This window comes from Pelecanus crispus, chromosome 1, assembly GCF_030463565.1.
Source record: "Pelecanus crispus isolate bPelCri1 chromosome 1, bPelCri1.pri, whole genome shotgun sequence".
NCBI lineage: Eukaryota > Metazoa > Chordata > Aves > Pelecaniformes > Pelecanidae > Pelecanus > Pelecanus crispus.
Window position 1 is genome coordinate 54,510,240 of NC_134643.1, and position 15,729 is coordinate 54,525,968.

Genomic DNA, 15,729 nt, shown 5'->3' on the forward strand with positions numbered 1-15,729 from the left:
CACAAAATATCAATTCTAAGGTGCAATATATGAGGTTTGCTACCATGTGGATATTTGAAAGTCCTGTTTATGTGTCCTTGCTATGTTACTGACTTTGCCTTTGTTAGATACTTGATCAACAACAGGAAGTATTATCAGAAGTGTCATTGCAATATATGGGTGAATATGTAAACAAACCCAAGAAATACGTATATGTGAGTTGCCCTCAGTTAGCGATGACAGTACATATATCAACTTTAGTTCCGAGAGATTTTAAATACTTATGTATATCAACCACTACAAATAAATCTAAGCTAACTGTTAAAAGCCTGGTACTTGTCCTGTAGGTCCTAAAAAGAAAAAAAAAAGCAAAACCAAAGCAAAAGTAACTCTGAATTCAATACAAGTCACTGAATGATAACAGATGAAGTCTCATAGAGATGGAGCTAGTATCTAGAAGAGAAAAAGTAATTAATTAAATTCTGGCTTTCACCTGTATTTTCACAAGGTGAAAGTTAGCAATAATGCTATTTTTGTGTGTCTAGATTATTCTTATAAGAACTTTGTATTATTAATAAAAGGATAAAGTAAAAATTATGTGATTTTAAGAGTAATATTTTATGTTTCTCTGTAACACTGTGAATACCTGAAGCCTTTGTCACAATTCTGATGTGTGTATTTTGGGTTTTAATTACAAAACCAAAATTTACTATTACTATACCTGTCAGTGGGCAAAGAAGGAGAACAACCCACACTTTACAGCATTCAACAGAATCCAGAAACTTCTGAACTGGAAAAACAGGCTTTTGATAATTCCTGTGACCTCTCCTCAGGAACCAAAGAATATATCTGCTAGAGCAGGGATTAAGGATGCTGTCCTTAAGATACTGACAAGCACGTAAAGAGGATTGGTCTAAAATCAGGTTGCTGTGCATTCTGCTGAACGTCCTGGCTCAGGGAAAAGATATTTGATATTCGTTAGTGTAAAGAGTCATCATACAGAGTAGCCATTCTTTTTAAGTTCTGGTATTTCCAGGAAAGCCAATTACATACAGATACAAAACTGTGATGTGCTTTCTATTTTACTGGATAAGAACAAAGATACTAGTGATGGTAAGTAAAACATATAAATAAAGCAAAATTTGTCATAAAGACAAGTGCAAGATCCCACACCTGAGACGACATAACCAAAGAGCTCAGCGCAGGCTAGGATCTGTGTTGGCGGAGGAACAGCCTTGCTGAAAGGGACCTGGGGGTCCCAGTGGACAGCAAACTGAACAGGAGTCAGCAGTGTGCTGCTGCAGGAACGACACCAAATCAGATCCTGGGCTGCATCCACAGGGGCATTGCTAGCAGAGACAGAGACGTGATCATCCCACTCTGCTCAGCGCTTGTCAGGCCGCACCTGGAGCGCGGTGTCCAGTTCTGGTCCCCACAATTCAAAAAAAGATGTGGACACATTGGAGGGGGTCCAAATGAAGTCCATGAGGATGATCAAAGGGGTGGAGAACCTGCCCTATGAGGAACGACTGAAGGAGTTAGGTCTTTTCTCCCTGGAGAAGGCTCATCACAGTATTCCAGTACTTAAAGGATGGCTACAAAGAGAACCGAGGGTCTCTCTTCACGAGGAGAAGACAAGGGGCAACAGCTACAAGTGGCACCAGGATATGTTTCACCTTGATATAAGGAATTTTTTTTTTTTTTTTTTAATAGTGAAAACAATCCATCACTGAACAGCCTCTCCAGGGATGTGGTAGCGTCCCCGTCGCTGGAGGTTTTCAAGATGCAGTTGGACAGGGTGCTACAGTGTCTCATCTCAGCTCCCCTTCCCACAGAAGGTTGGACCAGATGATCTTTCGAGGTCCCTTCCAGCCTGGACTGTTCTGTGGTTCCGTGATTCTATAAAGGTGTGTGGTATTTGGCACGGACTCAAGTAGAACAACAGCTGGTCAGTGACAGCGAATACCAATAGCAGTGTTTTTTATACTATTTAGAGTGTGTCGATTACGGCAAGCCTAGGAAAATAGTAAAAGAATCACGGTGGGATTTAAAAAGTCTTCTCCTTTCTCATTTTGTAACATTCTTCCGCAGAAAAGGCCTGCGTTGCTTTTCTAGTTCTCGCGTAAAGCGGTATTCCTCCATCGCATTTCCCCCCGACGCGCTGGGCTCCCGGACGACAAGAGCCAGGGACACCCGCGATGCGACCCGAGGGCAAGGCACTCGCTCCCTCAGCGGGGCGTCTGTAACTTCACACACACCGGGGAAGGGCTCACGCCCCCCCCCCCCCCCCCCCCCGCAACCCCCGCGCCGGGGCTCTCGCGTTAACGGCCCCGTGCCCGCTGTGCTCCCCCGAACGCTCGCCACCGCCACTGCCACTGCCACCGCCGCCGCAGGGCCGGGGCTGACCGGCAGCCGCCCGCACCCGCCGCCCGCAGGTGCCGCCTGCGCAGGCGCAGCGGGGCCGCGGGGAACGGCAGCGGAGCTAGCGCTCGACGAGGTGACGCCCCGTCGCCTCCCCCGCCCGTCGCTTCGGCGAGAGCTTCCGGGTCACGCCCGACCAATAGGCTCCGCGAGCGTCACGGCGCCACGTGAGCGGCGGGCGTCTGGCGCCAGGGGCGGGCGCGCTGCCGGAGGCGGTTCCCGCGGCACTCCTGCGTCCCATCAGGCAACGCGCCGGCGCTGCTCCTCCACTCTATGGTAACCATAGAGATCCACGGCGGTGGCGGATCAATACTGGGACGGCGGCGGCCGTGGCGCCGTGGGGAACATGGCGACGCTGGTGCTGGATAACGGCGCCTACAACGCCAAGATCGGCTACAGCCACGCGAACGTCAGGTGAGGGCCCGGGAGGGGGGCCGGGACGGGCGGGCGTACCCCATACCGCTCCGCCGGCACCCTCTCGGCGCACCCGCCCTCCCCGCCGGCGCCTGGGCGCACGGGAAGCCGCCCGCCTCTCCCTCGGCCCCGCACCGGGGAGCGGGCCGCCAGCGCGCCTGCGCCGGCCGCGGGGAGGCCCGGCCTGGCCCCGCCCCCCTGCGGCGGGTGCCGGGCCCCGCCCCTGCGGCGCGCGCCGGCGGGGCCGTCCCCAGCGGCCCGGGGTCGGTCCCTGGGGTGGCGGCGCCTGAGCGCGGGGGAGGCCCCGGCGGCCTTTTCCTTGTGCTGGCGGCGGGGAGGGCGGGGTGGTTGGTGTGGTAGCTCGGTGCGCTGCCCGGGGCGGGGGGTGGTTTAGTTTTTCCAAAACGTGCTTCGTCTGCACCGGAGGTGTCATAAAATCAGAGGTTTCCCTCGTAACTGGCCCCAGTAAATGGGTTAAACCCCAAACACAGCAGCAAAAGCATTATTGAAAGTACACTCTTCGTGAAATTAGTGTAAAGTCAATGAATGTGTCTCATACCGTGATGAATAGGAAACTTCCCACTCTTTTCCAGCGTTATTCCCAACTGTCAGTTCAGATCGAAGACTGCACGCTTGAAAACCTTTACGGCAAATCAACTGGATGAAATTAAAGATCCCTCTGGTCTTTTTTATATTCTCCCTTTTCAGAAAGTAAGTAAGATATCCTGAGTTTAACATTATAGCCAAATGTAAATGTTTTAAGGCAGTTTTTATACAATATGCCCCAACTGCAGGGTTATATGTAGTATTGTACAAGAATCAAATTCAGCAGTGTGGAGTTTAACAATCATAGAATCATTTAGGTTGGAAAAGACCCTTCAGATCATCAAGTCCAACCTAACACAGCCAAGTCCACCCCTAAACTGTGTCCCTAAGCGCCACATCTACATGTCTTTTAAATACCCCCAGGGATGGTGACTCAACCATTTCGCTGGGCAGCTTGTTCCAGTGCTTCAGAACCCTTTTGGTGAAGCAATTTTTGCTAATATCCAATCTGAACCTCCCCTGGCGCACCTTGAGGCTGTTTCCTCTCGTCCTATCGCTTGCTACTTGGAAAGAGAGACCAACACCCACCTTGCTCCAACCTCCTTTCAGGTGGTTGTAGAGAGCGATAAGGTCTCCCCTCAGCCTCCTTTTCTCCAAACTAAACACCCCTAGTTCCCTCGGCCGCTCTTCACAGGACTTGTGCTCTAGACCCTTCACCAGCTTTGGTGCTCCTCTTTGGATGCACTCCAGCACCTCAGTGTCTTTCTTGTAGTGAGGGGCCCAAAACCAAACACAGTAGTCGAGGTGATGCCTCACCTGTGCCAAGTGCAAAGGGACAATCACTTCCCTGCTCCTGCTGGCCACACTGTTTCTGATACAAGCCAGGATGCTCTTGGCCACCTGGGCACACTGCTGGCTCGCATTCAGCCACCTGTCGACCAACACCCCCAGGTCCTTTTCTGCCCGGCAGCTTCCCAGCCACTCTTCCCCAAGCCTGTAGCGTTGTGTGGGGTTGTTGTGACCCAAGTGCAGGACCCAGAACTTGGCCTTGTTGAGCCTCCTATGGTTGGCCTCGGCCCATCGATCCAGCCTGTCCAGATCCCTCTGCAGGGCCACCCTACCCTCCAGCAGATCGACACTCCCACCCAATTTGGTGTCATCTGCAAACTTACTGAGGGTGCACTCGATCCCCTCCTCCAGATCGTTGATAAGGATATTAAGCAGAACTGGCCCCAATCCTGAGCCCTGGGGAACACCACTCGTGACCAGCCACCAACTGGATTTAACTCCATTCACCACAACTCTTTGGGCCTGGCCATCCAGCCAGTTTTTTACACAGTGAAGAGTATGCCTGTCCAAGCCATGAGCTGCCATTTCTCCAGGAGAATGCTCTGGGAAATGGTGTCAAAGCCTTTACTGAAGTCCGGGTAAACAACATTCACAGCCTTTCCCTCATCCACTAAGTGGGTCACCTTGTTGTAGAAAGAGGTCAGATTAGTCAGGCTTTCATAAACCCATGCTGACTGGGTTTGATCGCCTGGTTGTCCCATATGTGCTGCTTGATGGCACTCAAGATTATCAGCTCCATAAGCTTCCCCAGCACTGAGGTCAGACTGACAGGCTTCTGTTAAAGAGAATAATGTATATAGGAAACACAATTTATTTTGGTTTTGTTGTGTAGTAATTAATGTACTGATGGGGAATATTTGTAACATTCTTTATCCTATGTAACATTAGCATAGCTAACTCCTTAGCATAGAAATGTGAATTTAGACATTTTTTTCTCTCAAATTTCTTTATCTTGCCCGTCTATCAATTGATTGACATTTTTTGATTTCTAGTAATTTTTTTTTTTAGGTATGATTTTCTTTTCTAAATAGTGCAATTTTTTTTTTTTTTAAATTCCTACAGGGTTACTTGGTGAACTGGGATGTCCAGAGACAGGTTTGGGATTATCTTTTTGGAAAAGAAATGTATCAAGTAAGAGCCTTTTTTTAATTACAGTTTTTGTGTAGGTTAAATACTGACTAATGGAATTAACATAAGGACATGAAATATTAAATAGAACTGGTGAGCTTACTCTTCTCTTTGAAAGTGCCTTCAATTAGAAATCACAAGGATTTATTTTTTTGCAAATTGAAGAAAATACTTTGAGCTCTGGCATAGGAATTTAAAAAACACTTAAATTTTTTAGTCGTGTGTGTATTCATACTGAGTTCAGTTCACGTATGTTAAGAAATTCACATCAATATAATTAAGAGTTCAAATTAGTAGAAAAGTAGTAGAAAATAATAGTAGTTGTAGATGGAGATACAATGTGGTTTAGAGATCAAGAAACTGTTGATGTAGAAGAGAGTGATGAGCTAGGTCAGTAGGCCAAAAGACATACATTAGGTAACCGTCTTTGGCTAACCATTTTCTACCTATGAGTAAGTTGCATGTATAAAATATAAATATCTGATGCTTAATTTTTCTTATTTATCACATGAACTGGATTTAGCACAAGAAGTATAGTAGGGCTTCCCTTTTATTTTTTCTTTAAAAAAAAAGGTTATGTACTCTGAAAGTTTTTGGTTTTTGTAACACCCTGGAGGCAGAATGGTAGTGAGAATGAAAGTAATGCCTCAAAATACCCATACATGAAAATACACAGTGCTGGCTTTTGATACTTTCATTTTAGTTTTGGAACTAGATTCAATTTAGTCATGGGTTCGAGGAGAACTTTGTTTTAATTCTTTTTCATGAGTGAAGCCTACAGCTGGTAATACATTTAGGGCCATATCCAGTTATGAATGAAGTAACCCTCTGAAGTCCTCTCTAAAGGAGTTTGAGAGATGAGTAAATGTGGAAAGTCCAGGACCTCTTGCTGGCTTCATTAGAGGTCACTGGGAGTTTTATTGTTGATTCTACTTTGTGTGGGACTTCATCTTTGGTTATTAGATAAGTAATTTTGTGATGTGGGTGCAGAGCTGTTGCAGAGACTTAGCTTTCTGTAGCTGACAGGATTAGCGTAAAGTATCTTACATTAGTATCATAGTGTTCCTTTATGAGTATCTCTTTAAAATGTTGGATTATGATTTGTAAGGATGGTAACAGGAGCAGAATGTGTATGAAGGTGTTCCCTTCTACTATGTTTTTACTCATTAATTTGATAAACTTGTATCACTGCTCATGAAGTCTTTAAATCTTATTGTATTTTTCATAGGTGGATTTTGTAGATACCAACATTATTATTACTGAACCTTATTTTAACTTCAGTTCAATACAAGAATCCATGAATGAAATTCTATTTGAAGAATACCAATTTCAAGCAGTTCTTAGAGTAAATGGTGAGTCTGTCTCCTTCTAGTTTGCATGTACATATTCTGAAGGTTAACCTTGTAAATAAATAAATAAGCACACATGCATGCATACGCATGCACATGTATATATAAAGATAGTAAAGAAATTACTTCATTTCCTTCCTGGCTCTTGAGTAATACGCTTCTATATGTACTCTAACTGGATTAAACATTTTTTTAGAAATTCCAGCTATACTCTTAAACTACTTTCTTAAGAGTGTCATGGGACCTAGTTAAAGGAAATTTGAGGAGAGTCAGGATGACAGAGATAACGGATGGTTTTTGAAACAGGATAGCATTTGAGAAAGTCTACCAAAAATTTGCATGAAGTCTTTGATAGCTTCCCTTTTTTTTGGGGGGGGGGGGGGGGGTGTTAAGGTGTTTTTCTGTTTGGTTTTGTTTTGTATTAGCAAATAAAATGCAGCATTGCAATCATGAAATCTATTGTTTCTTATAGGGAATGTATAAATAACATCACAACCCTTCTGAAAGATAGCTGGACATAGCATACTCCTTTACATAAGTTTGATAAATTGTGGTGTGATCAGTCTGCTTGGACTTTAGGAGAGGAATCTGAACATGGACTGGAATTACTGAAAAAGAATAAATGGGGGCATATACGATACTTAATTTTATCCACTGTCAAAATTAATTCGTGTGTTGGCTGTAGTATTGAGGTCTTGGAAGTTTGCCAAAGGCATTTAAAATATGAAGCAAGTACATTTTCATATCGCTCTTAAAAGCATATATTCATATAAAAATTGAATGAAATTTTCTGTATTTTAGCTGGAGCTCTTAGTGCACACAGGTATTTCCGGGATAATCCATCTGAGCTATGTTGTATCATTGTGGATAGTGGATACTCTTTTACACACATTGTACCTTATTGTAGAAGTAAAAAGAAGAAAGAGGCAATCATCAGGTAAACTGCAGTATATATTTTCTAGAAGAATTGTTTGCTGTGCCTGAAGTTAATAATGACAGAATTCCTTGTGTTACTCCTTTTCTGTAGGATTAATGTTGGAGGAAAACTCTTAACCAACCATCTGAAGGAGATAATCTCTTACAGGTAAAGCATGCTGATAATCATTTTGAGACTTGGTATGAAATGAGCCAGAAGTTTGTGGAGATATTCTTACTGGTTCTGTGAATTTGAGAGTAAATGCTGTTTAAAGGAGAAGGGAATTTTTGTCTCTCATGATCTGCTAGCTGCCATCTTGAGCTTAAGCTCAAGATGAATTCAGATGAGCTTAAGCTCTTTGAAGAATTAGGCTGTTAGTTTTTAAAGTGTCAGCGGTTTCGAAGTTGCTGAGGTTACCTGTGTGTTCACAATTATAGAAGTCCTTACATATTTTCTGAGATGTCTCAGAAGATCATCAGTCAGTTTGCTAACTGATTCTATCAATACCACAAATAAAATTCAACAGGATCAACTTTTCATTAGGATCTTTTAGCTTGGAACTTTATCTAGGTAAAGGTCTTTGCTAGCAGAGCTAACTGCAGGATTATGGCTATACTTGTTATGATGTTATTGGGCAAATATGGGTAGATATTTGTATTTATTGAACTGTGAAATAGGAAAACACTAAGCTCCAGTAGGCCAGGAATGCTTTTGTAAATTGAATACAAGTTTTAGGTATTGGGACAGTAGCTTCCTGTGATTTGAAAAGTATGGTTGCTTATCTCCAGTGGAAAACTGGACAAGTAACGCTAAGGTTTAATTATTCTCAAACTTCTGTGTTTTTCTTTTTTGTTTTTCACAGGCAGCTCCATGTTATGGATGAAACACATGTAATTAATCAAGTGAAAGAAGATGTGTGTTATGTTTCTCAAGACTTTTACAAGGACATGGACATTGCCAAGTACGTATACAATGGTACTAAATGTAAAAGTTGGTACATCTGAATAATCTATTTGTACAAACAAATAAAACTACACTCTTAATCAGAAAATTTTCCAGTTAAGTCAAAGGAAGTCTTGTCAGTATAAAATAGTTGGGATTTAGAGCTTGTTCTTTATTCTGTTGTATTTTACATTCTGCTCTTTCAGATTGAAAGGAGAGGAAAATACTGTAATGGTAGATTATGTTTTGCCAGACTTCAGCACAATCAAGAAAGGATTTTGTAAGGTAATGATCATATGGTTTTTGAAGTATTTTTTAGACTGCTCCCCTGCACAAGTCTAGTAGAGAGGTGAAAAAGACTTTCTTTTTTCTAATGCTGTATTGTAAGTTCTTTCTGTGCTATGCATTTGTTGGTAAAGTTTTCCTTAGGAAGCTGAGATGAAAAATAAATACCGTTTTTCCAGCATAGCATTTTATGTTCTGTTATTTAATATTTGTAGCTTTCTATGCTTGTGCTCTGTCATACAACCTATCCATAACATTGTTGTTTGGTTTTTTTAAAGTTAAGTTGGAAAAGGTTTTCTCTGCTTTGATACTTTTTTGTAAGTCTCTCTCAACTTCTTTTACTGTAATAGGTAGGAGGTTCAAAGTCATGTTATAGAAAAGCCTGAAAAGCCTTCATACCAATGAAGACAATTTAACAATTTTATCTCATTTAATGAGTTGGACATAGTTTTGAAAGCAGTCCCAGTATTTTAAGGCCACTCTTGTGCATACCTATTTATTTTGCTTCAGGCGAAACGGCAGTTGATAAGAGCAAAGTCACTTCACATTTAATATCAGAGTATGTATTATTCTTAAAAGATTTGTTGGTAATAGGACTTAACGTAAAATATACTGCCTACCTCTGCAGTACATGAAAAAGATTAGCTGAATACTCTAGGTTGTCATTTCTTTTCTTAAGCAGTGGGTGCTATTCATGTCTTTAATTTAGCCAAGGGAAGAGATGGTGGTAAGTGGAAAATACAAGACTGGTGAACAAATACTTCGTCTAACAAATGAAAGATTTGCAGTTCCAGAAATACTCTTCCATCCTTCAGATATCGGTATTCAAGAGATGGGAATTCCTGAAGCCATTGTTTATTCTATTCAGAATTTACCTGAAGGTATAACCTAAAAAGCATTTTGAAAAGTGGTGGTGGTGGTGGGGTTGTGTTGTTTTGTTATGGGTTTTTTTGTTTCAAGCACCCAAAGTGTCTTAAGAAGCTAGTACTCTCAATATGCCAGTTACTAAGTTGTTGTGAACTGTTCTGTCTTCTGGTGTGTGTCATATACTCTAGAATTGATTGTCTACAAGATTCTCTGTTAGGCAAACACAGTTTTGTGGTGATTTATTGATTGGTTTCTACCCTTGTTTCAATTAATGACTGTAGACATAATTCTTCTTAACATCCTTTTCTAACGTGACCTGTCTGTCTTTGATGCCCATGGTGGAATATACTTGCGATTAGTTTTAGTTGTGTTTAAAGTATCTTTCTTCACTGGAAGAAGAGAAAAATCAAACTGATGAGAAAAATGAAACTGACCAAACCCAGTAATTTAAGCATCAAAGTATAAAACCTTTCTGACTGCTGTGTTTGTCAGAAGTAGTACTAAAGCTTTCATTTTATAGATAAGGCACATCATTCATGTTATTACTACAAAGATGACTTTCATAGGTTTTATGATACCACATAAATATGGCAGCATTGAGGCTATTATTTTGTACTCTTAAAAAAATTGTATCATTTAAAATCCCTTTTGAAAGGGGAATATTTTGGCAGACATGACATTTAATAGACAATATAAGAAAACAGTAGTTACTAAAGCCAAATTCTAAAAATCACGAAGAACAGAGGGTGATGGATCACTTTCTTGTATTTCTCAATAAAACTATTTAACTGATGTGATCATTAGATGATCATAAAATTCTTCTATATGTATTTTTTTTTCTTACTTCTGTTCCAATTCATAACAAAATTGGGAAAAAAAACTTTATAATCTTGAAATATATGTTCAGTCTCTAACTATAGGTTTACTTATTTTACAGAAATGCAGCCTCATTTCTTCAAGAACATAGTTCTGACTGGGGGAAACACCCTTTTTCCAGGCTTCAGAGATCGGGTTTATTCTGAAGTTCGATGTCTTACTCCAACTGATTATGATGTTTCTGTTGTTCTTCCTGAAAAGTAAGTTCTAAACTGTACAGAACAAGCTTTGTCCTTCTAGCAGAACAAACAATAAAGTAGGATTTCTTTTGCTGACTAAAAAGATAGATTGAGTAAAGGGGTTAATTTAAATATTGTGAAGCAAAATTGTACAAGAAGAATGTTTTAGATCAGTGTATTTTCAGACAAACCAAATAAGTTAGACACTACCTGCCTGCCCTGTACTTCGGCTAATAAAGTTAAGCATGTAAGTAAGTGTTTTCAGGATCAGTCTTTTTATTGTAAACAGATAAATAAGACTGTATCGTCATTAAGTGGATACATAAGTGTGCAAGATTAGACTTTAGTCTTTTTACTTAGAAGAATTTCTGCATCTGAATGCTGCCATGTCCTTATTAATGTAGCCACTTCAGGGATTTGGAAGGGGTAACATCTTTGCAGAGAGAGTGTACAGTTGGGACAAAACAAGTATATCTTGAAAGTACAAAAAAAAAATCACTTTTTTTTAAGTATTATTAAAGAGTATTTTAAATATTATTAAAGAATCATTATCTGTGCAAAGTAAATACGAAGACATCTCCACTTCCTGCCTTCTTCACACCTGCCTCCAAAGAGGCACTTGCTTTTTATAAAAAGCAAAGTCAGTTAGCCCTGCTAAAGTTTCAAACTTTGTTTCATAACTTGTCTGGAGCTGGATGGTTTGATTTAGCAATCAAAACCAGTATTTTTAAATGGGTATGGCTAAATAAAAATCTTGGAAATCATCATTGCATACTTTTATTTTAAATGAATTTACAGATGAGTAACAATAACTTTGTTCATTTTTCAGCCCTATTACTTATTCTTGGGAAGGTGGGAAACTCATTTCTGAAAATGATGATTTTGAAGACATGGTAGTAACTAGAGAAGATTATGAAGAACATGGACACAATATCTGTGAAGAGAAATTTGATATATAGGTACCATAGCTGGATACACTGATATTCCATTGTTCTACTCAGAATGGAACTGTTTGAACTACAACCTGTTTTCTGTCAGTTAGGATTGTGTTTTAGCTTTCCTGTATTTAAGTGGGTTGGGAAAAAATAATTTTCAGAGTTTAAAAATAAAGTTTTACAAGCCTCATACTATGAAATAATATGTTGTCATTTCATTATGTTCTTGTTGTTTACTGATAGCTTCATTGTATTCTTATTGCAGAAAACATCAATGCATGAGGCAATAAAAACATTGAATGGTTGTACTGGTGTGACACTAATACATAGCGAAAAGAAATCAAGAATTTTTTTTTTTTCTTCCCCAAAATGAATATTATTCTAACTAGTGCATGCAATTGAGTGGACATTAAACACCTCTCAAAAGGTCTATCTGAGATTGCCTATCCTGAAAAGGAATACATGAGTTTTATTTTTGATTATTTTAGGGACCAGCCATGAGGGGAATATATTTGAAATGTGAGCACTGCTATTGAAAGTGTACTTAGGCTTTCAGAAAAGAGAAAAGAATTCCTTCTTAAAAAGAGGTTTTGGGTTAGTAGGTTGTGGGGTTTTTTGGTTTTTGTTTTAAACAATGGCTGAGCAAATAAGTTTCTTGCTGCTCCCCTCACCTTTCTGAAAAGGTGACATCAGAAGCTGTCTGAGGTGAACGAAGCTTGCAGCCGTGTCCTGGGTAATCCCATCTGTGTCCTGTCCATGCATTCTAGATAAACACCCCAGCCTGTACTTGTTATTTCTGTTTACAGAGCAAAGGTGACATCAGCAGCTCATACTATGCCATCAGCCTGTGCAGTGCTGCATGCAGCAGGGGAAAGAGCAACAGTACGGGCTAATAGCTAGACAGAAGCCTCGGAGCGCTGCGCTAGGAGGGCGTGCTCTCCCGGTGTGCTTGGTTGCCAGGACAGAGGCAGGCACTCACACAGGGTGGATAATGGACACACAGGTGCTGACACCGATCTCGACCTGATGCAGCTCATGGCCACAGGAGAATTGCCCTTTTAGTAGGACTGGTGATATTCGGTGGTCTCAGATTTGCAGAGGAGCATCCTATTCTCAGCTGGAGTCTCATATTCCCTCTCCTGTCTGCCCCTACGTAAAACCAGTAAGTATACTTAATGCAGTACACTTCCCTAGCTCGGAACAAAGCGCACTGAGCGACTGAGGCAGTTGATGGCAGGGATCAAGCAGAGGCTTCACTGGACTTCATGCCCCTCCAGTGATCCTTGACAAGGCGCAGAGACGGGCACTCTGAAGCACAACTAAATACTATTACCTTCTGAAAAAAACTTCTTTATGACGATCTGTGACCCAAAGGTAATTGATGTATTTGAATGGTCAGAACTGTGAACAGGGGAAACAAAGGTGTATACCATCAGCCCCTGGGCTCACCGATAGCATTAAGATACAGAGGTAGCCTCATTTATGGATTCCATTTCTTTTCTACTTCAGATAAGCACATGGAGTTAGAGCCACGTTTTTCTGATCAATTCCAGATTCTCATGAGCTGCTCCTCTTGCTACCTGGAGGTCTCAGCATAAGGGCAGTATAGAAGAGAAGCCCACACTCCAGAGAATGGGAGATCTTGATGATGAGCTGCCCCAATTTAATAGTTTTCTGAGATGATCTTTCTTCTTGAATATGATCTTTTTTACTTCGGGCTGCCAGCTCATGATGGCTTTCCTCCAGTGTGACCTGCTGAAAGGAATGGAAGAGGTACCCTCCTCCTGTTAATAGCTACATGAGCCACACAGGAGGCAGCTGGGGTACTAATGCATGAGAACACCACCTACAAATTCTTGGATACAGCTGTTGTATTACTCTGTGTAAGACAACACAGGACATGAGTAAGTCTAGTACACTCTTATTTTGATAGGAACATGTAGCGGCCCTTGTGTCTGACCTCTAGTTTTTTAAATAACTGCTTCACAAAATTATCAGCATGCTTTAGTTAGGACTTAAAATAAGGAAATATGCATGTTGTTCCCATAAAAGCAACAATGAACCTTTTCCTCGGTAGGAGCAAACATGAATGCTCTATGAATAGAAGTAAGCCTCCTTACTTTGAAGGTGGCATCACTTCTTCTTTGGTAAGACTGCGCTGGAAAGTACCTGTAGACTAAACTCTTCCCTCTGGAAGTTTTATACTTCAAATACAAATTCATACTGGCAATTAATTTGATAGCTCTATGCTAGAAATTACAAACAGAAATGAGCAAGAGGTCCAAGTTTCCCTACCAGATGATTCTGTGTCAAATATCATTAAAAATAAGTGACAGAACTTTCTACATTCCAATAAAGTTTTCCTAATTTTGGAATGTAACTGAAAGTGTAACAATGAAAAACCAGTAATCTGTAGTTCATCAAACTTGTTCTGTTCACCAGGCCTTTATACTTAAGTGTAAAACATAGTGTTTCTTCCAACAGAAGATTAAAAATTAGTAGATCCTCCTGTCAGGGTAAGTGAATAAAACAGGGCCCTCAAGAGCTCTTCCTTTCCTTTGCAGAAGTAGACCAATCTTGACTTCTTGCCCCATGAACTGAAGGAAAGTACCTGGCAGCTATAAACTCCGACTGTCCCCTTGAAGCACTTCCTTACTGTTTGATACCAGGTTCTACACCCACTGAGCTGCCTCGTCCTTATGAAAGCACTATGAAATGACAGACTGATTCATCGCTTTGTATGCAATGCTTTATTATCATCTTTAAATTAGCATGAGAAAATTCTAATCGGGTCACAAAGTGCAAGAATTTGTTTTTTTTAAAAATAGTTTTTCCCAAAGCAATCCCCTAGCCTACAACTTCCCAAAAAAGTCCATATAGCCTACAAATCACTATATTATCACCCCTCCCTGTTACCAAGTTCAGTATTTTGAGCAAGACCCAGTAAAGGGACTGGAGAGAGAGAGGGGGGAAAAAAACCACCCCAAACTAAAATCCACTTCTCCCACTACTCAACACCAGAAGCACGTAATCAGGAAATACCTTCCTGTTTACGATTCCCAATAACCTACTTCTGTACATGCTCCCTTTTCTGGGAGAATGACCAAAACCCCCACACAGGGCTAGAAAAAGAATACGTGGCCCTGTAGTCTAGTAATTAGGGCATTCACCTCTGACAGGTGAAACTTGGTCTCTTTTCCTCCTCCAGAAATTACTTATTTTACACTGGACAGTCACTGTTAAACAACAAGTGCATAAGCAGCGACGTGTGGACAAAGATTCCAATTGCATTCCCTGACTTCTAAATAGGGCCAGGTCATTTAAATAAGGCTACTTGAAATATGCAAGTTAACACAAACTATTACCTGTGCCCATAGTTGGTTATATCTAACAGTGTAACCATTTCAATTTGCAAAAGAAAAGAAAACAGCACTTGTTTTCAGAAAGCTTTGGTATCCTGGTAATTTGACCATACAGTTGAGGATGTACATACATAAAGCAGCACATTAACAATAAAAAAACATCAAGGTCATAGTGGAGCTAGTCCAGCAAAACACCATGAAAATGATAAGGGATTGCAGCATCTGTCATACAAGGAAGAGGCTGAGAGAGGTGCGATTGTTTAGCCTTGAGAAGAGAAGACTCAGGGGAGGGAGCAAAGATGACTGAGCCAGACACTTCTCAGTGGTGCCCTGTGAAAAGACAGGAGGCAATGGGCACAAACGGAAATGCAAGAAATTCTACCTAAATGTACAGGGGTTTTGGGTTTTTTTGTTTGTTTGTTTAAATACTGTGAGGCTGGTCAAACTCTGGCCCAGGTTCACCTGAGAGGTTGTGGCATCTCCATCCTTGGAGCTAGTCTAAACTCACCTGGAAAAGTCCCTGAGCAGCCTGCACTAATTGACTCCACTTCGAGTTGGGCAGTAGGACTAGACCAGAGGTCCCTTCCAATCTCAAGTCTACGTTTCTATGTCTAATACATGATCAAATGTCTGTCATGAGGATGGAAGAAGTCATTTAACCCCTATAGCATTATATTGCCT

The 15,729-nt window shown here is 41.1% G+C and overlaps 1 protein-coding gene across 1 annotated transcript; it reads left to right on the forward strand.

Annotated features, from left to right (window-relative positions):
- The first annotated feature begins 2,746 nt into the window (after nucleotides 1-2,746).
- On the forward strand, nucleotides 2,747-11,862 carry ACTR6 (actin related protein 6). Its single transcript, XM_075714715.1, has 11 exons — nucleotides 2,747-2,814; nucleotides 3,408-3,525; nucleotides 5,272-5,340; nucleotides 6,566-6,689; nucleotides 7,488-7,623; nucleotides 7,714-7,770; nucleotides 8,465-8,563; nucleotides 8,751-8,829; nucleotides 9,539-9,710; nucleotides 10,634-10,772; nucleotides 11,581-11,862. The coding sequence occupies exons 1-11, from the start codon at nucleotides 2,747-2,749 to the stop codon at nucleotides 11,708-11,710; spliced, it is 1,191 nt and encodes a 396-aa protein (XP_075570830.1). The 3' UTR covers nucleotides 11,711-11,862.
- The last annotated feature ends 3,867 nt before the right edge of the window (nucleotides 11,863-15,729 follow it).

Coding starts and splice junctions, on each gene's coding strand:
- ACTR6 (XM_075714715.1), top strand. CDS start 2,747: ATGGCGACGCTGGTGCTGGATAACGGCGCCTACAACGCCAAGATCGGC. Junction 7,771..8,464: donor AAGGAGATAATCTCTTACAG/GTAAAGCATGCT, acceptor TGTTTTTCACAG/GCAGCTCCATGTTATGGATG. Junction 8,564..8,750: donor AAGGACATGGACATTGCCAA/GTACGTATACAA, acceptor CTGCTCTTTCAG/ATTGAAAGGAGAGGAAAATA.